At 54.4% G+C, this 21,534-nt stretch overlaps 3 protein-coding genes across 13 annotated transcripts; 1 reads left to right on the forward strand and 2 right to left on the reverse strand.

The window, feature by feature from the left end:
• Positions 1 to 5,447: 5,447 nt before the first annotated feature.
• ISG20L2 (interferon stimulated exonuclease gene 20 like 2) lies at positions 5,448 to 10,962 on the reverse strand. 2 transcript variants are annotated; one of them, XM_072830010.1, is made up of 4 exons: positions 10,803 to 10,962; positions 9,482 to 10,330; positions 7,418 to 7,618; positions 5,448 to 6,365 (listed from the first exon to the last, which is right to left on the reverse strand). In XM_072830010.1, the coding sequence occupies exons 2-4, from the start codon at positions 10,211 to 10,213 to the stop codon at positions 6,252 to 6,254; spliced, it is 1,047 nt and encodes a 348-aa protein (XP_072686111.1). In that variant the 5' UTR covers positions 10,214 to 10,330; positions 10,803 to 10,962; the 3' UTR covers positions 5,448 to 6,251. The 2 variants fall into 2 exon arrangements, with proteins under 2 accessions (XP_072686111.1, XP_072686112.1); XM_072830011.1 differs by having other exon boundaries at positions 9,482 to 10,444; positions 10,803 to 10,817.
• METTL25B (methyltransferase like 25B) lies at positions 10,830 to 17,166 on the forward strand. 8 transcript variants are annotated; one of them, XM_072830006.1, is made up of 8 exons: positions 10,830 to 10,968; positions 13,669 to 13,793; positions 14,002 to 14,109; positions 14,489 to 14,551; positions 14,741 to 14,884; positions 15,551 to 16,032; positions 16,447 to 16,631; positions 16,907 to 17,166. In XM_072830006.1, the coding sequence occupies exons 1-8, from the start codon at positions 10,845 to 10,847 to the stop codon at positions 17,026 to 17,028; spliced, it is 1,353 nt and encodes a 450-aa protein (XP_072686107.1). In that variant the 5' UTR covers positions 10,830 to 10,844; the 3' UTR covers positions 17,029 to 17,166. The 8 variants fall into 8 exon arrangements, with proteins under 8 accessions (XP_072686107.1, XP_072686104.1, XP_072686109.1 ...); XM_072830003.1 differs by having other exon boundaries at positions 10,921 to 11,485; positions 13,917 to 14,109; XM_072830008.1 differs by having other exon boundaries at positions 10,944 to 10,968; positions 13,917 to 14,109.
• MRPL24 (mitochondrial ribosomal protein L24) lies at positions 17,128 to 20,926 on the reverse strand. Of its 3 annotated transcripts, none has more exons than XM_072830016.1 (6): positions 20,789 to 20,926; positions 18,662 to 19,008; positions 18,488 to 18,583; positions 18,182 to 18,285; positions 17,779 to 17,909; positions 17,128 to 17,680 (listed from the first exon to the last, which is right to left on the reverse strand). In XM_072830016.1, the coding sequence occupies exons 2-6, from the start codon at positions 18,842 to 18,844 to the stop codon at positions 17,544 to 17,546; spliced, it is 651 nt and encodes a 216-aa protein (XP_072686117.1). In that variant the 5' UTR covers positions 18,845 to 19,008; positions 20,789 to 20,926; the 3' UTR covers positions 17,128 to 17,543. The 3 variants fall into 3 exon arrangements, with proteins under 3 accessions (XP_072686117.1, XP_072686119.1, XP_072686118.1); XM_072830018.1 differs by having other exon boundaries at positions 18,662 to 19,011; positions 20,789 to 20,914; XM_072830017.1 differs by having other exon boundaries at positions 20,680 to 20,822.
• Positions 20,927 to 21,534: the final 608 nt, after the last annotated feature.

Consider the following 21,534-nt stretch of genomic DNA (forward strand, 5'->3'; position numbering starts at 1 on the left):
TATCAGCTCAAATCAGTGACTATGAGGCTGAAAGAAATAATTGGTTGTGCTTTTCATTAGTACTGATTCTTTTTATTTATTATTTATTTATTTTTAAAGTTGGTTTTTTTTTTTTTTTAAGATTTTACCTATTCATTCATGAAAGACACACACACAGAGAGGCTGAGGCACAGGCAGAGGGAGAAGGAGGCTCCATGCAGGGAGCCTGATGTGGGACTCGATCTCAGGCCTCCAGGATCACGCCCTGGGCTGAAGGCGGCGTTAAACCGCTTAGCCCCCCGGGCTGCCCATATTCTTAAAGATTTTATTTATTTATTCATGAGAGACACAGAGAGAAAGAGGCAGAGACACAGGCAGAGGGAGAAGCAGGCTCCATGCAGGGAGCCTGACGTGGGACTCGATTCTGGGTCTCCAGGATCACGCCCTGGGCGAAGGCAGTGCTAAACCACTGAGCCACTTGGACGGACCTGGTTTTTTTTTTTTTTTTTTTTTAAGATTACTTATTTATTTGAAGGAGGGTGAAAGTGCATGTGCACACACTCTGGTGGAGGAGGGGGTGCCGAGGGAGAAGCAGACTGCCTGCTGAGCAGGGAGCCCCATGTGGAACTTGATCCCAGGACTCTTGAGATCATGCCCTGAGCTGAAGGCAAATGCCCAACCGACTGAGCCACCCAGGCACCCCAGTACTTCTGTTCTTGATTTAATCGTCTATTTATTGTCCTTGATAGGCTCATAAAAGAGGCGCTCTGACAAAAATCAAGTCTGCAAACAAGGGCGGCCCTGCCCCAGCTGGGAGAGGCCAGGACTCTTCATGCTTCTCAGTAGCACTCAGCCTCCTCCTCAGAAAGGCAATGTGTTCATTGCTGCGCCTGCCCAGGGCACTGCAGATCTGGCCCAGGCTCCCCCTTCCAGGTCTCCAAGGTCAGGCTGGCCACCGGGAGGAGGGTCCTCTGACCCTCACTCAACAGCTCAGCCTCTCAAGGCTGCAAGTCCAAGGACTCCAGCACACCTCATCCTCCCAACCGTGGAAGCTCTCCCCTTCTAGATTTGCGCTGCCAGGTGAAAGACCCGACAGCCAGCTTGCAGCACCACCACAAACTCAAGTCCGATCTCACTCAGGACCCCTGGCGTACTCCATCAGCTCATTCTCCCTTCTCCGTGGCTGCTCCTAACTTCTGTCCCCCTGACTTCTGGCTCTTACTCTGCTCAGATTTTTTTTTTTAAAGATTCTATTTAGGGCAGCTCCGGTGGCGCAGCGGTTTAGCTCCGCCTGCAGCCTAGGGCGTGATCCTGGAGACCCTGGATCAAGTCCCACGTCAGGCTCTCTGCATGGAGCCTGCTTCTCCCTCTGCCTGTGTCTCTGTCTCTATGAATAAATAAGTAAATAATCTTAAAAAAAAATAAAGATTCTATTTACTTATTCATGAGAGACAGGGAGAGGCAGAGACCCAGGCAGAGGGAGAAGCAGGCTCCATGCAAGGACCCAGGACCTGGGATCAAGACCTGAGCCAAAGGCAGACTCTCAACCACTGAGCCACCCAGGCATCCCTCTACTTAGATTTAATGAACAATCCGGGTGCTGCCCAGAAACATACCCGTCTGCCCCATCCCTTCCTCCTTCTCCTTGGACCTAGAAGACAAGGGTCCCCATTGCTGGCCAAGGTCAAGCTCATTCCCCCAATCTCTTGGGACCCACTATAGCGGCCACCTCCTCTGCCACGTGGTTGAGGGCTTTGCCAGCAGCCTCCTCAGACCCCTCATTCCCATGTGGTCCTCATGGGCCCCTCTTCGGAGCCCCTGGAGACCGGTGCACACCACCTCTCTCCCTCCTCACCTCCAATATATTCTGCAACCCACCTCGGGTGAGCTTCTGCTGCCCTCTGCCCCCACCGCAGACACTGCTCAGATGAAAGGCACCAAATTCATACAAAAACAGAGCCTTTCCTTGGCTCTCATGCTGCTGGCCCTCTCCGTGGTGTCTGATACTGTCCCTCCCCCCTGGAGAGCCTCTCGGGTTGCCCTCTGGCCCACCTAGTAGCCTCCCTCAGGCTGCCCTCCAGGGTGGATCCCAAGCCTCTCATCTTGGCCTTGCGCTCTCCTGCATGCACCTTCATATGGAAAGGCCTCCTCCCCGTCCAAGGTTCCCCGCTGCTGCCTGGCGGTCTCTGAGCCGTCAGTCCCAGGTCTCTCACTCAGTATCTTCAGGCAGCTCCAAGGCACCCCAGAGTCAGCTTCCTGGGAAACCACTCTTCTGCCCATCGCTCTCTGTCCTGGTGAACGACATCACTGCTGCTTATCCTCCGCAGGTCAGAAGTATCAAGACTGTCTTTAATCATCCTGCTCTGACCTCTAGGTCTTCAGTAGCTCCTACCTCCTCGGGGTGTTCATGTGCATCCTCTCACCTCCGTGATCCAGGCCTCCCTCCATCATTACTTACCCGGGTTACTCAGACAGAACTCGTCTCCTGGCTCTTCTCCAATCCAGCTTCCATCTGGCTGCCAACATTATGGTCCTAAAACACAAAGGTGATCATGTCACTCCCCTGCTTGAAATTGCACAGTGGTCCTGGCCGGCCCTTGCCACAGCAAACTGAAATTAGTGAGCTGGCTTCCCTTTTCCAGACTGTAACAACTAGTGGACGAAGGGCAAGCCACCTCCAGCATCGCACAGCGCCAGGCACACAGCAGGTGCTTAATCAGTGTCTGATGATTCCAAGGGTCATCAGACATGGCGTGGCTCTGTCAGCAGCAGAGTATAGCAGCAGTACAGAGTGGAGGCCACAGCCTGGCAGATTGGCAGGTTCGCATGGCCCACTGGCAGCTGTTGGGCCCGGGTGAGAGTTCTTGTCAACCTCACCTGTTCCAACTGTTATGTGAGACCACCACCACCTACCTCAGTGAGAATGACACCACACACACCAGGGGACCCTGCACAGTGTCTGACACAGAAGCAATCAGTAAACGGTTGTGATGGTCATTATTGACAGCCACCATTAACATCAAGAGTGGAAAGAAATCCCAATGTTTTATTATTTTTTTTTAAGATTTATTTATCCATGAGAGACAAAGAGGCAGAGACACAGGCAGAGTGAGGAGAAGCAGGCTCCATGCAAGAAGCCCAATGCAGGACTCAATCCCGGGAATCTGGGATCAGGCCCTGAGCCACCCAGGTGTCCCAATCCCAATGTTTTTTTTTTTTTTTTAATTTTTTTTTTATTTTATTTATGATAGTCACAGAGAGAGAGAGAGAGAGGCAGAAACACAGGCAGAGGGAGAAGCAGGCTCCATGCACCGGGAGCCTGACGTGGGATTCGATCCCGGGTCTCCAGGATCGCGCCCTGGGCCAAAGGCAGGCGCTAAACCTCTGCGCCACCCAGGGATCCCCCAATCCCAATGTTTTAATGCTGGAATCCTTGCTGCCACAAGAAGGAAAGTGCTAGAGATTTAGTATATGGCAGAATTAAACTTGAAGCATGGTTATCAGGACAAGGTGACCTGCTCTCATGGCACCACAGGGCAAACAGAAGCGCTTTGTGAGCAACGCTCCCACTGCAGATGGTGGATGCTCGTGGACGCACCTGGCATACTTCGTACCTAGGTATTTGTCTCTGTACTTGGACTCTCGCTCCTGTGCCTCGGGACAAGTTCCTCATTACAGCACTGTTGAGCTTTCCTTTGTCTGCTACAATCATTTGTTAACCTAGGAATCAAATGACTCCTCCTTGCAGCCATGCTATGGCCACCAGTAGAGGGCGAGCAGCGCCATCCCTTGGAACTCCTACAGCCACTCCCCTTCCCGTTGAGAATCACTTGGTTAAATGACATTTCACACTGTCTAGATGACATCTGGCAGTATACATTTTTCATGCGCCTTGCTCCTTCCTGAGTTCACCTGCAGAGGGGTCTCTGAATCACAACACATCCTTCTACTGTGAAGAGAAGCATGCGTTTCGTTGTGCGCCTGCTCCATCCGAAGGGCCCGCATTCAGGCAAAAGACTTGTTTGGGATTCAGGCGGCCACCCTTGGAGGAAGCCAGGACAGAGGGGCAGAGGGGCAGAGAAGGAAGGGAACTGGAGTAGAGGGGGCCCCAGGCAGCCTTGTGGGGTGAGCTGGGCTCTGACCAGGAAGAGTGATGAGAATAAACAGTAAGGAAATGGTTGCAAGGTCCTCTGGCCAGGTTCTTCCCAGAGTAGAAGACCTCTCCTTCAGGCCCCGCATCGAGACCAGGTGCCCTTCAGGACATAGGCAGCGAGTGGGGCACCAGAGCCGCCTGCTATCTACCAAGATGCACACAAAGCCATCTCTTGCAGCTGACACGTACCCTCAAAGCTGACCTCGAAGATTTTCCTGGGTATCTCCCAGTTTACTAATTATGATGTAACTCAGACTTGCTTTCTTTCGCAAGTATTCCCAGTTTTGGGTGTGGCCTTCTTCCATTATTCCCACCTAGAGGTGTGTGAGGGCACTTGGCACCTCTGAAGTGTCATGGACATTCCTTATGTCATGCTCAGCAGGAACCAACTTGCTCACAGCTCAGCAGCTGCCTGTGCAAGCAGATCCTGCAGCGCAGGACAGGACAGCAAGACCGAGGTCGGTTTGGCTGTAGGAAACTCCCTTCTCCCACCTGCCATGACTGTAACTCTGCCCCTGGAGCCAAACCAGCCCCTCAAGACGGCATAGTCCTGGTGCATATGTGGAAGCTGCATTTTCCCAAGCCACAGTGCACATGGTGATCCCAGACACAAGGTCAGACCTGTGACTCACCTTCCCAAGACAAGGGCGTGTGCCACCAAGGAAGAGCTGGCAGGTTGAACCAGGCTGGTGTCACCGAGCACCCTTCCTTCCCTCGACCCATCCCTCCCACATGCCCACTCTGAATCATTCTGCTGGTCACACACCCACTGTGTGAATATGTTTGTGTGGTTTGGGCCATCATTTTTGGTTTGCTCAGCTTGTGGTAGGGATGAGGACAAGGCAGCAGAGTACTTGGGCTACATGCAAAGGCTTGGTCAGTGCTTCTTGAGGACTTCCAGCAAGAGAGCCCAGTTAGTGCTATCCACAGAGATCCGGGAACCCCTCACAGCATCATAGCCCCATTAGGCCTTATGACAAGATTTTTTTTTTTTTTAAGATTTATTTATTTATTCAGAGAGAGAGAGGGGCAGAGACACAGGCAGAGGAACAAGCAGGCGCCATGGAGGAAGCCCGACGCGGGACCCGATCCCAGACCTCCAGGATCACACCCCGGGACGCAGGCAGCGCTAAACCGCTGCACCACCAGCGCTGCCCAAGATTTTGTTTTTCCCCAAGTAAGCTCTATGCCCAATGTGGGGCTTGAACTCACAACTCCAGAGATCAAGAACTGTGTGCTCTACTTGAGCCAGCCAGGCGCTCCTCCTCGTAAACACTTTTTAGCGTACTGTTAAACAACAACAAACAGCACACAATTGTTTTTCCATTATAAAAATTTATCAATGTTTGATAATACTCAATAATTTGAGTCTTTAGAGATTTGGCTTAATAAAGTAAAATACTAAAACCCATGAAAACACTTTAAGTTCTTTTAAACCTACCAAGTGAGATCTAAATTAAATTAATCCTCTATGACTTTAGGAAAGACACCACTTTCCTAAATCAGAAAAGTTGATTTCCAAGTCACGCTCTCTTACCTCTACTGTGTAACCCAGAGGAGAACTGAACCTCTCACCAGGAATGGCTCCTCGGGAGGTCAGAGTGGCAAGGACAAGCAGTATGCCCCCACAAACTAGGTAGAGACTGAGACAAAAGCTGAGTCTGTGATTCGCAGCACGATCATCCAACCAGGGTCCTTCTCAGAGTGAAACAAGGTGCTGCTAATTACTTGAGAACAAAAGGCATAAAATGGGACACCCTGGCGATAAGGCAGTTTGGGAAACTACACTTCCCAGTATGCCCTGCCCCTTGAAGGTCAGAAGGCCTGCTGGAGCCAGCACCCTGGGACCCATGGTTAGCACCATTGAAGAGGTAAACAGTATACGGCTGCTTCTGACATGGAGGCTTCCTCCTTCCGCGGAACACTTAGCCAGACACACAACACAACACCTGAGGGGAAATTTCAATGAATATTAAGCCTGGGGTGGAGCCTCTCTCTCCCTCACAGCTTGAGCTTGCGAAGAGGTGGAGCTGGTAGAGCTGTCCACTGGTCCATGGCCCGGTTTCTCCTGGGTGTGGTGCCGCCTCTGTATGCCCACATTACAGCGCCCCCACTGCCATTAGTCCTTTGGGGGATTCTGGGCCAGGTGCTGTTCCCACTCGACTTCAACCAACTTGTACAGCTCCATGGTGGCCTGAGCATCTTCCACGGAGGAATGTCCACTTTTCCCAACCTGAATACAGCAGAAAGAGAGTAGCATGAAGCCACAAGAGACTATTTCTTTCCTTCCCAACTGGCTCTCCCCAGCCCCCCCAAATGCTGTTGCTGCTGCAGAGTTAGTGGGCCACTCTGGAGACCTCTGAGGGTTCAACTCCTATGACACTGTCTGCCTCAGACCTTTCTGTGGACCATACACACCACGCTGTTCTGCACCCTGCAAACACAACAACCAGATCACAGACAGGCCTTGTGAGTCTCGCACCTTCCCCACAACCTCAACCACTCTCTACACACGTGTGCCCACCCTCCTGCCAGGCAGGACACCTTTCTCTGAGTGCAAACCTGTCGCCCACACAAGAGATCCTGTCATCCACTTTGCAGACTTTCAGAAGCACTATGTGTGGGATGCCTGGATGGCTCAGCGGTTGAGCATCTGCCTTTGGCTCAGGGTGTGATCCTGGAGTCCAGGGATTGAGTGGACATCAGGCTCCCTGCATGGAGCCTGCTTCTCCCTCTTCCCGTGTCTCTGCCTCTCTCTCTCTGTCTCTCATAAATAAATAAATACATACATACATTCTTTTTTTTTTTTTTTTTTTTTGTTAAAAGAAGCTTTCTTTTCTCAGTTAGGGTTTTTTTTTTTTTTTTTTTTAATGTTTTATTTATTTATGATAGTCACACACAGAGAGAGAGAGAGGCAGAGACATAGGCAGAGGGAGAAGCAGGCTCCCGGCACCGGGAGCCTGACGTGGGATTCGATCCTGGGTCTCCAGGATCGCGCCCTGGGCCAAAGGCAGACGCTAAACCGCTACGCCACCCAGGGATCCCTCAGTTAGGGTTTTGCCAGCACTTGAAGACTTCCCCCTCTTCCAAGTACCCTCTGGGACATTCTGTGAGGTAGAAAGCAGGAACTGTTACCCTACACACTGGGCCCTTTTGCTAAAGCTCTTCCCATCAGAGCAGCCCACCTGCATCTACAACCAGAGCAATTTCGGGGCCAGGGCCTGCAGCAAGAAGGGCCCCCCAGCATCCAAGCCGGGGGCCTGACAGCATCTGGGGAGACACTACCTGGATGTCCCGGTTTAGAAGCTTCTTGGTGAGACTCTTCAGAGACATAGTGGCATTCTCTGGGCAGTCAGCCTTCCGGTTGAGGGGGGGAATGTGGGAGGTGTCACGGGTGAGGGACTTGGGGTGGAAGTACTGAAGGGCTTTGAAGTCGTTGTGGATGGCATGGCCCACCACTATCTTCCCTGTGAGTATCTTCAAGATCTGAAATAGGAGCGGAAAAGGCGGTGGTGAGGAGGCAGCAAAGGTAGAAGAGCCCCTCTATCCTGAAAGCCCAATGTGGTCATAGATCCTGTCAAGCTCTTTGCACCATGTGCTCACCTACCTTGACCTCTCCCACAACGTTTCTTCCATCTGAGATTCACTTCCAGGTGATGAGCAGCTGTTACCTGCTCATCAGGTAACCTGTGGTGGAACCTGGTTTGGACTCCTATCACCAATGGCTCCTTATCTTCTCATTAATTTGCTCCAGTCCCAAATCACACTCATGTGTCAGATGTTTGCTAACCAGTTCAGTTCTGGCTTGCTATGAGAAGTTCTCTAACCATTACCATATTCTGGCCTTAGACATAAGTGTTGAACCAATGGAGTCAAAGATGGGCTCCAGGGAGATAAAAGAAACCCCAAATCATATGCCAATATTTACATATATGGTGCTTGGGGAGGAGTGTCTCTGATTTTCATCAGACTCTGGAAGGACCTATAAGTTATAAAAGCTTAAGAATCACCTGTAGACTCAGGCTGCAGAGGGAATCGGTCAAGCAACCCAGAAAATCAGCTCTACAGCTCCTCCCACTCACTCAGCAGCTGCTCAGGAACCTCATTCACACTAGTCTCAGGACCAGGTCACCTCACCATTTCAGGATCTCAAAGCATGAGGGCATGCAACCAAAAAGACAACCAAGAATAAGGCACAAGCTCTCAAGGCCATTCCCCAAGAGGGCTCCAAACAGGTTGTGAACAAAAGCCACAATCCTACAATCCATGCAGAGCCAGCAGGAACCCCCTGGAAGGGGCCAGACCATCTGAACGTACCCATCTCACACCCTGGCATGGGCACTGTGGAATCCATTTATGACGAAAACTCAATGGGAGCCCAACTGATGAGGTTCCTGCTTGCTCCTAACCGCACCTTCAGTTTACTGTCCACCAACACCTCTACTGTACATTAATTCACATCCAGCCCTCATTCAAGCTGCGCAGATTCGAGATCTCAGACCCATCCCACCTTCTGCCTCTCCCAGCCCTGCTCACTGGTGGCCTGTGGCACACCTCTCAAGTACTTTTATCTAAAACTCAGCACCTTTGCCTCTGATGAAGCGCCTCCAACTAACAGGGAGTGAAAAGAATTAGTGGAACAAAGCATGTCCCAAAAAGACTAAGAATGTGAAGTTGAAAAGACAAAAATACGGACCATGGGCGCCCTCTGGAGGCCTCCGAAGACCAGCTGGTTTCCCCTCCACCTCCTCCCTTTGCCTCCCAGGTTCGCCTTCCTTTTCCTGTCCTGTGATGCTCCCAGGGTCCAGCATGGGGCTACCACAAAGAAGTTTGCTCATGACTGAGGTGAGAGCCCGACACGCAACCCCTCCGCTTCAGGCTACCTGTCCCAAGAATACAAACCACCTAGCTCCTGCCACCAACACTTCCCACACTTGCTTGGGAACCCTCTCCACCTCTCTGTTCTCAACCCCAAACTACCCTCTCCACCTCTCTGTTCTCAACCCCAAACTACATCTCTACAAGGCACTCCCAAATCGAGCCCATTCCCTCGCCATTCACACCTGCTACTCTGCCCTGTGGTGCTCCTAGTCCTCTAGGTTCCTAGTTTCCCAGGTGATGATTCCTTTGGGGAGTTCAGGTCGGTCTCTGCTAACTCGCTTCAGCACAGCCGTTAGCTGTGTAACTTTCTGGGCCTTCACCATGCCTGCACCCTTCATCTGGCAGTCCACTCCCACTTCCCTCCTCCAAACTTCTTTGGCGCCTTCTAGGGCGATATCCTCTGCTGAAAAGGGATCTGCACCTCAGCGCAGCCACCTTGCTGCTCCTGTCGTACCCCATGCCTCTCACCTGGCCCCGTGCAACCTTGAAGGGTGTAGCATTCACCATGTGCTGCTTCCGGATGCCACTCCACCTAGTCCGGTAGTCCACGATGTGGCAGGGCGGAAGGATGTATTCGTCATAGAGCACATCTCCATGGTAGTTGACAATGCTACATCGAGCCAGGGAACTGACATGCCCCTTGGGTCCCGTGCCCACCATTTCACAGTCAATGGCCACCATCTTCTTCGGTGTTTTCTGGGTTGTTCCGGAGCACTTATTGTCTGAATGAGACTGGATGGAATTCTGTGGGGCATTCTTCTGAGTAGGATTCTTCTGGGGGCCCTTCTTGTGGGGGCGAGTTGGGTGGCTCCTAATCTTTGGAAGGGCACTCTGGAACTCCCCCAGCAAATCTACTTTAGCCAAAGCAGAGCCAGCCTTCTGTGAAGGGGCAGGTGTCAGCCACGGCACTGCAGTCTTCTTGTCCAGGGACTGCTCTGGTCCACTGCTGGAGGCAACGGCCTTCTTTTTTGGAAGGGGAGAAACCTTCCAAGTGCCATCCACCTTAGGAGTCTCCCCTTTCTTCATAGGTTCTGAATGTTGCTTTGGTGTCTTGCTCGGGGGCTGGTTCTTCTTATTCAGAAAGCCCCTCCGTTCCAAGAGCCGCCGCTTCTTGACGAATTTTCGGTGCTTGGCATTCCCCTCTAAGGCTTTTTTAGGGGGAGGTTCCCCAAAATCCAGATTGAGAAGCAGGGTAGACATGAGGACAGTGGATGGCGGGAAAGCAGTTGGGAAGAGTGGCTTACTGATGACAGCACGACAGAGGACTCATCCTCTGCTGAATCCCACGGGCCCACATCTGGAGGTCTGTAGCACACCCTGGGAAAGAAAGGGAGCCTGATCACAGAGCCTTCAGGCCTGGGAAACAAGACCCGTCTGCGTGGGCTGCAGGTTGGAAAGGCATCCGAGCGACTGCCCAGAGTGGGAACGAATCTGTAACGTGGAGAGATGTCAGGGGCACCGTGTGAGCCAGGAGGGCCTCGGTTGTGGCGCGGCCCCATAATGCACCAGCTGTAGGGCCTGGGAAGGGTCACTGGCACTCTCCAGAGCTAGTCCCATTCGGAAGCGGAGCTGGAAAGCCGGAGCGGGGGCTGCATCGCCCGCCCGGGGAGAGCGGCTGAGCGCGCATGCCGGCAATCGGGGCCGGCCCCCGGGGCCGCCGGTCACCCTCCGCCGGCGCCGCGCCCCAGCCCTGCTCCCGAGACAGGCCCCCTGACCACATGTAGCCGCCCAGGGAACCCAGGCCGCGGGGGTCCCCGCCCAGGAGAGCGCCCCCGACGCTCACACCTACCTCCCGGCAGACGCCGCTACGAGCGGAAGCGCCCGGCGCCGGATGCGGAAGTGGGCGCGCGGCGGCGAGGCCCGGGCCGGCAGGCGCGCGGATTGGACCGCGTCGGGGGCCGGCGTGCGCGCGCCCGCAGCGCCCCCGCCTCCGGGAGGGAGGCCAGGGAGTCTGAGTGCGTGAGCAGCGGCAGGGGCGGCGGCGGCGGGGGCGGCGTGGGGGGCGGCGGGGGCGGGATGCGCTCCCCGGCCCCTCTAGCCCCGTGGAGGTACAACTCGAAGGTGGGACGGCCGCGCCCCGCGGGAAACGCCGCACGCGGGGCCAGCCTCACTTCCGGGGTAGGAGGGAAATGCGCGGGGAGGGGCGAGCCGGGACGCCGCGTCTCGCCTCTGTGACGTGCTGCGCGGTGCTCCGCCCCCCGGGGGCGCCCCCTCCGCGCGGCGTCGCGACCTGTGACGTCAGGGGCGCGTCCCGTCTTCCGCGCCTGCCGACGGCCAGGGAAGGGTACCCGCGTGGGGACTGGCTCCGGCGCTCTCTCCGCTCAGCGCGCCCCGCTCCCGACGCCGCCGCCTGCCCCCGGGATGCCCGGCGTCTCGGCGCGCGGCCTCTCTCTGGAGCAGAGGAGGCAGCTGGCTGTGAACCTCACCCGCGTGCTGGCGCGCTACCGCTCCATCGTGGACGCCTACATCATCGTGAGGCCCGGGGGGTGTGGGCGGGTGCGCCCGGCGGGCGGAGAATCTGGGGCGCAGGTTTCCGACTTTCTTTTTTTTTTTTTTTTTTATGATAGTCACAGAGAGAGAGAGAGGCAGAGACCTAGGCAGAGGGAGAAGCAGGCTCCATGCACCGGGAGCCCAATGTGGGATTCGATCCCGGGTCTCCAGAATCGCTCCCTGGGCCAAAGGCAGGCGCCAAACCGCTGCGCCACCCAGGGATCCCCGGCTTCCGGCTTTCTATGCGTCTCAGCCTAGTGTCTGTGCGAGAGAGGGTTAGAACCGTCTCCCGTCTCCCCCCGCCCCGTACCTGTTAACATTCCTAGTACACAGGTAGTTTTTCTTACCGTCCCAAGTCCACGGTCAAAGTGTGGACCACAGAGCCCTGCCGGGAACGTGCGAGGTGCTTCTTCACCCGAGCTTTGAGTCAATCCTTGGCTCATCAGTGTAGGGACAGTGAGAGCTCTGGAGGCCGACAGACCAGCTGCCTCCTTTACTGGGCCAGCCTTAGGCGTCTGAAGAAACTCCGCCTAGCCCGGGTTTCTCAGCTGCCGCAGTAATCCCCGTCGGAGGGCTCACCTGAAGAGTAAATGCACTGATGTATGAGTGGCACCAGAGTCCACTGACTGTCAGCCCCCAGACCCAGAAGCATCCTTGGTCCAGCTCTCTCCTTCATTGATGTACGTGCCGGCCCTTCCTGGGGCTCTGTCTCCAGAATAGATACCAGATTCACTCCTGTGTTTCCATCTCCATTGATGCCACCAGGGACTAAGCCACCATCCTCTGCTCCTGGACCATTTCCTAACTAACCCCTGTGTCCACTTCTTCTCCATGACATTTCTTCACAAAGCAGCCTGATTGAGCTCTTTCAAATGTAAATCTGGAGTGAAATAAGTCAGTCGGAGAAAAATAGTTATCATATAGTCTCACTCATGTGGAACATAAGAAATAGTGAAAGGGACTATAAGGGAAGCGGGGGAACTGTGTGGGGAGAAATTAGAGAGGAAGACAAACCATGAGAGACTCCTGACTCTGAGAAACAAACCAAGGGTGGCAGAAGGGGAGGTGGGGGGGAATGGGGTAACTGGGTGAGGGGCACTGAGGGCACTGTGGTGGAATAAGCACTGGGTGCTGTATTATATGTTGGCAAACTGAATTTAAGTTAAAAGTAAATGAATAAATAAAAATGTAAATCTGATCAGAGGCGCCTGGCTGGGTCGGTCAGTGGCAGAGTAGTAAGTTTGAGCCTCATGTTGGGTGTAAAGTTTACTTAAAAAAAAGTAAATCTGATCAAGATAGTGCCTTGCTTTCTAGGTGCTTTGATCAAATCTTAATTCCTTACCGTTACCTAGAAAGCGCTGCATGACCCATCCCCATCCCCTGCTGCCTCTTTTTTTTTTTTCCTAAGATTTTATGTATTTATAAGAGACATAGACGGAGGGACTCGATCCCAGGACCCCAGGATCATGACCTAAGCTGAAGGCAGATGCTCAACCACTGAGCCAGGCAGGTGTCCCCCCTGCTGCCTCGTGAAGTCTGACACGAGCTTCTCCCATGTTCATTCTGCTGCTCCTACACTGGCCTGATTTTTGTGCTACAAACATGGCGGGTACCTGGGTCTTTGCAGTTACTTGTGTGCCTGGAGGGTTTTCTTCCACAGGAAGGCAGTAGAGCAGAGTGGTTAGGAGCAAGAACTAGAGTCCAGTTGGTTTCAGATCCCAGCTTTGCTGCTTACTAGCTTTTTGAGTTGAAAGAGTTAGTTGCTGTGTGTCGGTCTCCTTATTTGTAAAATGGGAGAGAAGATAGTACTTATCTAATAGGGTTGTTGGAGAATTAAATGCATTGACACATGGAAAATGTTTTGGACAGTGCACAGCATATTAAAATATTTTCTAAGTATTTGTTATTTAGCTGAACTTTCTTTTTTTTTTAAGATTTTATTTATTGGGCAGCCCCAGTGGCTCAGCGGTTTAGCGCGGCCTTTAGCCCAGGGCGTGATCCTGGAGCTGTGGGATCGAGTCCCACGTCAGGCTCCCTGCATGGAGCCTGCTTTTTCCTCTGCCTGTGTCTCTGCCTCTCTCTATGTCTATCATGAATGAATAAATAAATAAATAAATAAATCCTTTTTTTTAAAGAAATTGACTGCTTCTCCCCTTCTCCTGCAGGAATTCTTTACAGACAACTTGTGGGGCACACTCCCTTGCTCATGGCAGGAAGCGCTGGATGGACTGAACCCACCACAGCTGGCCACGCAGCTGCTGGGGATGCCTGGGGAAGGGGAAGTGGTCAGGTATGGGCAAGAGGGGCCCCGTGCTGGGGGACTCAGACTCAGGGTCCCCCTGGGGCTTCCTGAATTGTAAACTGGCACAGTTAGGATGTAATAGAGCTATTCACTGGGGCTGGCCTATCTCAGGTACAGGTCGGTGTGGCCACTTTCCCTGCTGGCCCTGAAGTCTACAGCCTGTGCCCTGGCCTTTACCCGGACACCTGGGTTTCAGACTCCTTCGGAGTTCCTGGAGAACCCCAGCCAGAGCTCCCGGCTGACAGCTCCCTTCCGGAAACACGTCAGGGCCAAGAAGCAGCATGAGATCCGGAGGCTGGGGGAGGTGAGACGACTGGCACTGAGGGGCCACCCCCTCAATGCTGTGTTTGTTTTATTTACTTATTTATTTATTTATTTTTTTCTGTGTTTGTTTTATATGTTTGTTCATCCTTTGATGGGTTGGTTGGTGGCTGTATCTTCCTGTCTTGCCTCTCCATAGCGTGCTCAGGGCTTCAACACGTAGCTCTTCTTGATGCTGAGTAGTAAGAACCACCTGAGCCTGGGGGCAGCACCCTTCCTCTTGGTTTCCATATCTACTGTCTCTTCTGTGGCCCTCTGTCCATCTTCCTCTACCCTCTGCAGCTCCTCCACCCTCATTATGGGTGTTTGCTCTGGGAGCCAGCAACCAGTGGCCAGGAGAACTTTGTTCCCTCCTCTTGTAGCTGGTGAAGAAGCTGAGTGACCTCACGGGCTGCACCCAGGTTGTGGATATAGGTTCAGGCCAGGTGAGTCAGACCCCCGATAGTTTGAGTTGTGGGGATAGAAAGCTGGAGGAAGATGCTGAGGAGTTGTGGAAGTCAGGGTAGATGAGCCTTTTGGGGGCCAGAGCCTCAGGTGTCCAGGGAGGCTAGGGAGGCTGCCAGTGGAGGGAACACTGAGTGGGGCTGTCTTCACCCTCCCTCTTGTGACTGCAGGGCCATCTCTCCCGGTTCATGTCCCTGGGGCTGGGGCTGCTGGTGAAGAGCATTGAGGGGGACCAGAGGCTGGTGCAGAGAGCCCAGCGCCTGGACCAGGAGCTCCTGCAGGCTCTGGAGAAGGAAGAGAAGAGGCACCCACAGGTAGGCCAGCTTCTGCAGCCGGGGCTGTAGGGGAGGGTCTGATTGGCTGGAATCAGGCACCAAGGCTGGACTCACTCTTCAGTTTCTGAGGTTGAGGTGGTGGTCTCTAACCTAACTCTGCTGCCCCTTGCCCATGGGCTCCCTTTCACCAGAGCCTCCTCACATTTTTTTTTTTTTTAAGATTTTATTTATTTATTCATGAGAAACACAGAGAGAGAGAGGCAGAGACACAGGCAGAGGGACACAGGCACAGGCTCCCTGCGTGGAGCCTGATGTGGGACTCGATCCCAGGTCTCCAGGATCAGGCCCTGGGCTGAAGGCAGCGCTAAACTGCTGAGCCACCCAGGTTTCCCCGCCTCCTCACATCTTGAAGGCACTTTCTAGTTACCAAGTACTTTGCACACTGGTGTGTCCTTCCAGCCACGTGCGAGGTAGCCGGTAAGGTACCAGGCTTCTGACAGAGGAGGGAGCCAGAACACAGAGAGGTTTGGGGTTTGTGATAAGCCCAGAGTTCAGCCTGTCTCCTGATTCAAGGCTCAGCTCTCCCATTCTCCAGCTTCTCTCCTGGCGAAGGAATGCAGGGGACATGTCCCTTCCTATGACCTGACATGGCCCAGGGACAGCAGACAGACTTCCCACCTGCCTGTGTTCTTTCCTGCCTCACAGGTGGTCCGAGCCAGCCCTCGATACTCCCCACACCATGTGGTTAGGTGGGTAGAGCCTACGGCTCTGTGTGAAGAGCTTCTGCTTCCCTTGGACACCTCACCTCAGAGCAGGGCCCGTTTGCTGCTGACAGGCCTGCATGCCTGCGGGGATCTGAGCGTTACCTTGCTGAGGCACTTCTCCTGTCCTCAAGTGGTGGCCCTGGCTTCAGTGGGCTGCTGCTACATGAAGTTGAGTGACCCTGGTGGCTACCCACTGAGTCAATGGGTGGCTGGGCTGCCCGGCCACGAGCTGCCTTACAGGCTGCGGGAAGGAGCCTGCCACGCCCTGGAGGAGTATGCAGAGCGGCTGCAGAAATCAGGCCCTGGCCTCCGAACCCACTGCTACCGGGCAGCACTGGAGACCGTCATCCGGGGTGCCCAGCCCGAGCTGCGTCGGCCAGGCGTGCAGGGGATCCCCAGGGTCCACGAGCTGAAGATTGAAGAGTGAGGCTGAGGGGGGGGTGATGAGGGGACATCACCAACTGCAGGTCTGATGCCCCTCCCATCTTCACTTGTCAGTTTATCCTGAAGGACTATCCAGATGTGCCCAGGGGGTTGATTTTGAAGTCTCGGGGGGCAGCTCCTCAACATTTCTTTAGGAAGGCAGTTTTTTATCAGACAACTCTATCAAATTTCTTAAATGCTAAAAAATGGCTGAATAGTCGGACAGATCTAGCTGAAAGTAAATTTTGTGATTAATTTGCTATCGGATAGACAGCTCACAGCCAGGGAAACATCTGAAAATGCGCAGTAGGTAGCACACGGAGCAAAGTTCCAGCTGGGTTAGGGAAGCAGTTTTGAGTGGGAGGCGGAGGTTCCTAAAAGCAAACTGATTGCTGTCTGTGGCTGACCCCACAGATACGTGCGGCGGGGACTCCGGCGGGTGGGGCTGGATCCTCAGCTGCCACTGAATCTGGCTGCCCTTCAGGCCCACCAGGCCCAGGAGAACCGAGTGGTGGCCTTCTTCAGCCTGGCCTTGCTTCTGGCCCCACTGGTAGAGACACTGATTCTGCTGGACCGGCTGCTCTATGTTCAGGAGCAGGGTAAGGGTGGCTACCAGCTCCCACACCTGCTGGGTAGCCTGGGTTCCTCCCTGGTCGGGGGCTGGTGGCGAAGAGGGCTGGTCAGTGCACATTCCCATTCATCAGGCCCACATCCGTGAGCTGCATGTTAAGCCAGAACCCCCACATTCCTGGTAGAGAACTAGGTCTCCCTAGATAGCCTGAGGCCTCCCCTGGGAGGCAAGGGGAAGGACTATGCATAAGCTAGGCAAGGAGCATCTGAGTGGAGTCTGAGAGCGGCCCTGCCTTTCTCCTAGGCTTCTATGCTGAGCTCCTGCCGATCTTCAGTCCTGCACTCTCACCCAGAAACCTGGTTCTGGTGGCTACCAAGAGGCCCCTGGGTGAAGCCTTCTCTCTTCTGGAGATGGAAGACAGCTGACAAACCCTCTCTGAAACCACCCAGCCACCACACTTGCCCAAAGAACCAGCATTCTATGTTCCTGGAACTCTGGTTTCTCTGTGATAACATCATGCTATGTAAAAATTTATTTTTAATTTATTAAACAAGTGAAATCTTTATTTCCCTGCCATTTCTAGTCAGTGTAAGAAAACACAGACGTGCACCAACCCCTACCGAGTCGTAGAGTTGCCACAGCTGGACCGCCCACATCCACGGACGGACATAGACATAGACACGGACAGTCTCTCTCCCACAACCTGCAGGCCTGGCCCCCCTGGAAGCTGGCTAACTTCCATCCAGGCTCTATCATTGTGTGAGGACCAACACCTCTTGCGTCAGTCCCAGAAGCCAGTGCACTGTGGTTAGGGGTGCCAGGCTACCAGAGGATGGGGAGGCTGCACCCAGGGGAGGACTCCTGGCTCTTTGCTGGTGTCTGCAGCAGGAGTGGCCTGTCCTTCAGGGCTAGAAGCAGAGGGAGGAGTGCTCTCCCAGGCTCAATACCAGTAGACTTTCTTGTGTCTTCGCGTCTCCTGGATCCCCATGGCCTCCATCACCTCTTCCTCCAGTGTCTTTAAACGGGGCACATAGGTTCTTTCGAGAGCATCTTCCACTGATGTGTCTTTGGGGCCATCTGTCGAGCCAGAGGAAAGGAGATGGGTGGGAGGGCTTGTTCACCCTCCCTCCCACTCCTCCCCCCAGCCCACCTTCCTGCCCCTCCCCCAGCCTTACCAGTCCACGTTTCAGGGACGATGCCGTCAGCTCTGGGAAAATCAGGTTTGGGGATAATTCTTCCCGATCTTGAGGAGACACGTACCCGCTCGCCCGCCTCCGTGAACCTCCATTCCACCTCAGTGGGCTTCCTGGTGGATGTAAAAGAGAAATCCAGCCTGAGAACCCGGTCTTCCTACTGCATTTCACCCCAAAAAGTCAATGGCTGAAAACATGAAGGTCACCATCTTGTTGCTGTTCCATCTCTAACCCGGGTGACCTGTAGGGATCACATCCATGAGACAGATGGCCCCTCTCAACTTCAGGAACATCCACCATTCCTTTTGGAATGCGTTGGTATGCGTGACCAACACCTACGCAGACTCGCAGAGGGGAGCCCTCTGGCCAGAGCCCCTGTGTTTACCTGTCCACGGGATCCACCAATTTGACCTGGTGGTGAAGCAAGGGAGCTTCACTAGGGATCATGGTTCCCCGGGACTCGGCGGTCTTGCCAACATAGCGGTAGTGCTGTCCGAAAGAGAGGGGACATGAAAACCAAGGACTGTGACAGGGCCTGCCTCCCACAGCTAGCACTCGGCCCCAGTGAACAGCAGCACAGTGGGCTGTCCACCACCCCTGCAGCTAGTCTCCCTCCCTCCTTCCCTGGCTGCTCTTCACGCAGAGTGACATGGAACGGGCTTCCTGAGCACCCCAACCTCTCTCCACTCACTGTATTCAGGCCCTCCAGGACCACCCAGTTGCGCTGCCGGATGACCTGCACCACTTTGCCTTGCTTCCCAGCATCTTTGCCTTCTAGGATCTCCACCTGCGGGAAGACGTGGGTCAGGGAGGGGACCTCTGCCCCGGGAGACCCCCACCACTCTGCCCAATCCAAGGTTCTCACTGTGTCCCCACAGAACAGATGCCAGTCTTCATCAGAGATGGGTTCCACAGCCACCCGGCGCCGCCTGGTCCCTGGAGGATTCTTCCTCCTGTCTGCGAGAGAGCCTGGGCGGCTCATCCCATAGCGGTAGTCTCGGGGCAGAGTGACCTTGGATGCCAAGGCCAGCAGGGCAGAGAGACGCATGGCTGGAGGCCGTGAGGAATCCCCTGGCCAGGGGAGATCCAGAAACCTTCCTAGTCAGCTTTCAAGAAGACGGACAGAGGGGCACCTGGCCAGCTCAGTCGGGAGAGCATGTGAGTCTTAATCTCAGGGTCCTGAGTTCAAGCCCCACACATTGAGTGTGAAGCCTGCTGAAAAAAATAATAAGATTAAAAAACAAACCCCCAGAATAGACGGATAGAGACATGTGTGGGCAAAGATGCAAGGAAAGACTTAACAGAAGTTCAGTGACTTGTCTGTGCTCATAAAGCTACTATATGAGAACTGACGTTCAAACCCACACATATCTGACTTCAAGGTCCAAAATGTTCCCTGAGGCCAGAGACCATGCCATGCCATCTAGTTCCAGCCCTGAACTGAGACCTGCCCTGAACCAAAGGCAGACGCTCAACCGCTGAGCCACCCAGGTGCCGCTGAATCTGGATTTCCATTCAGGTCCTGATCTTAGGGTTGTGAGATCAGCCCTGCTTTGGACTTCAAGTTTAGCGGAGAGAGATTCCTGCCCACACCCTTCCCCCGGGCACTCTAAGAAATACATAAATCTTTTTTTAAAAAGGGAAAAAATGGGGCAGCCCCGGTGGCCCAGCAGTTTAGCACTGCCTTCGGCCCGGGGTGTGATCCTGGAGACCCGGGATCCAGTCCCACATCGAGCTCCCTGCATGGAGCCTGCTTCTCCCTCTGCCTGTGTCTCTGCCTCTCTCTGTGTCTCTCATGAATGAATAAAATCTTAAAAAAGAAAAAAAGGAAAAAATGGGGGGGGGATAGAGCAGGGATCGTTAATGTTATTTTACAGCTAAGCACAGAGTCTCACTTAAAAGTGCAAATAAAGTGCACTCCTGTGGCACAAGGAGCACACGGAGCCATGGAGACCTGGGTGCCCACCTGCTCAGCATCTTCCTCTGGGATCCAGGGCAACTTAACGCCTGGGCTAGTTTTGTCATCCTTGAAACTTTACGGGGTTGTTGGTGTCCTTCAAACTACTTCTAATATTTTAACAAAGTACAGAATAATGCGAATAGTATTGTGCCATTTAGGCAAATTAAAAAAAAAAACATACATATTCTGGCACAGGCTTTAAACATTTATGCTAAGGAAAGAGCCCCAGGACTTGTTCGGAGCAAAGGAACTGTTTGGGGGCGCGGTTCCTTTCACATTTGTTTACAGGTTCCAACTATGCACACTGGGATAAAAAGAAAAGAAACCAAGTGGTTTATCTGAACCGTCGGATCATTTTTCTTTTTTTTTTAATTTTTTAATTTTTTTTTAATTTTTTTTTTTTATGATAGTCACAGAGAGAGAGAGAGAGAGGCAGAGACACAGGCAGAGGGAGAAGCAGGCTCCATGCAGGGAGCCCGACGTGGGATTCGATCCCGGGTCTCCAAGATCGCGCCCTGGGCCAAAGGCAGGCGCCAAACCGCTGCGCCACCCAGGGATCCCCATTTTTCTATTTCTTCACGTGGAAAAAAAGTTGCCAACGTCCTGCCGACCAACGGCGGCCTCGGGGTTCCCATGCGCACCGGGTACCCGCTTCGGAGCGCAGATCGGCCGACCCCGACGCAGGGGGGAAGCGGCAGGTGCGAGCACCAGGCCAGCCCGTGGACGACGGAGCCCCGGGAGCTAGTTCACCGGCGTCCCGGCCAGGACGCCCGCGGGGTCGCTGCTCGGCAGCGCGCGGTGCAGCCCCGGGGGGGGCGGGGGGACCCCCAGGATCCGGCCCTCCGCGCCCACACACCCCGGAGGGGCTGTCCTCGGGAAGCCCGTCCCGCCCGCCCCCGGCCCCAGCAGTCCTCAGCACCCACCCGCTCCAAGCAGCTGACCGAGCCACGGCCCGGGCAAACCAAGATCTTTCCGGCCCCCAGTTCCCGGGCGAGCCCGACGAGGTCAGGACCGCGGGCCCCGGACGCTCACCTCCGCTTCCCGCCGCGCCGCCGCGCCGCCCGCGCATGCGCCCTGAGCCCGCCGCCCCTGTCCCTCGGCTTTATGGGAAATGGGAGTCCAAATGAGGAGCAGACGTGCAAATCAACCTCGCTCTGCAAGCTGGGAGTTGTAGTCCGTCCGTCACTATTAGGCGAGCTGGAAACAGGAAATTTGGTCGGGTAGGAAATCAGGCAGCGTAAGAACACCGAGAGGCACGTCGGGAGTTGAAGGCCGGGAAGGCTAGGCTGCGGCGCGGGGCAAGTCCCAGCACGCGCTCTGCCGAGGGCCGCTGGAAATTGTAGTTTCCAGAGAGGAAGTCTCCATTTTCTAGAGGATTGTGGCTTCCTATTGGAAACACAGGGCTTCCCTTTCCAGGCTGGGCTGCGGACGGTCCTCTCCCCGCGCCCCCCAGTCTGCTGCAGGGGGCAGGGCAGGTTAAGAAACTGCCCTAGGGCTTCTGCAGGAAGGGATGAAACGTGGGCCCTTCAAAGGCCAGTCCATAAGCTTGTCACAAAATGTCAGCTCTGGGAGGCGTGGAAGATGCTGACCTGCTCTGGCCACTCCGCGCACTTCGGGGTGTCGCCAGCTCCCCGGCCCTTCCTGCCACTTACTGGCAGGCATCCGTAGCTTTGTAGCTTTGACTCGAGGCAGCAGCAAGGCTCCCCCAAACCAGCCCCTGCACCTCCCGTCCCATTGTGTCCTGGGGTCGGGGGTGGGGGTCAGGCTCCGGCACCGCT

The sequence above is a fragment of the Canis lupus genome, chromosome 6 (genome assembly GCF_048164855.1).
Source record: "Canis lupus baileyi chromosome 6, mCanLup2.hap1, whole genome shotgun sequence".
Classification (NCBI taxonomy): Eukaryota; Metazoa; Chordata; class Mammalia; order Carnivora; family Canidae; genus Canis; species Canis lupus.

What these genes read in the sequence shown, in the direction of transcription:
- ISG20L2 (XM_072830010.1), bottom strand. Translation starts at nt 10,213, where the DNA reads ATGTCTACCCTGCTTCTCAATCTGGATTTTGGGGAACCTCCCCCTAAA. An exon ending in TCAAGGTTGCACGGGGCCAG is followed by an intron (nt 7,619 to 9,481) that starts GTGAGAGGCATG and finishes CTCCTATTTCAG; the next exon opens with ATCTTGAAGATACTCACAGG. An exon ending in TTCTAAACCGGGACATCCAG is followed by an intron (nt 6,366 to 7,417) that starts GTAGTGTCTCCC and finishes TGCTGTATTCAG; the next exon opens with GTTGGGAAAAGTGGACATTC.
- METTL25B (XM_072830001.1), top strand. Translation starts at nt 11,143, where the DNA reads ATGCGCGGGGAGGGGCGAGCCGGGACGCCGCGTCTCGCCTCTGTGACG. An exon ending in AAGAGAAGAGGCACCCACAG is followed by an intron (nt 14,885 to 15,550) that starts GTAGGCCAGCTT and finishes CCTGCCTCACAG; the next exon opens with GTGGTCCGAGCCAGCCCTCG. An exon ending in CACGAGCTGAAGATTGAAGA is followed by an intron (nt 16,033 to 16,446) that starts GTGAGGCTGAGG and finishes CTGACCCCACAG; the next exon opens with ATACGTGCGGCGGGGACTCC.
- MRPL24 (XM_072830016.1), bottom strand. Translation starts at nt 18,844, where the DNA reads ATGCGTCTCTCTGCCCTGCTGGCCTTGGCATCCAAGGTCACTCTGCCC. An exon ending in ATCTGTTCTGTGGGGACACA is followed by an intron (nt 18,584 to 18,661) that starts GTGAGAACCTTG and finishes GTCTTCCCGCAG; the next exon opens with GTGGAGATCCTAGAAGGCAA. An exon ending in CGTCCCTGAAACGTGGACTG is followed by an intron (nt 17,681 to 17,778) that starts GTAAGGCTGGGG and finishes CTGGCTCGACAG; the next exon opens with ATGGCCCCAAAGACACATCA.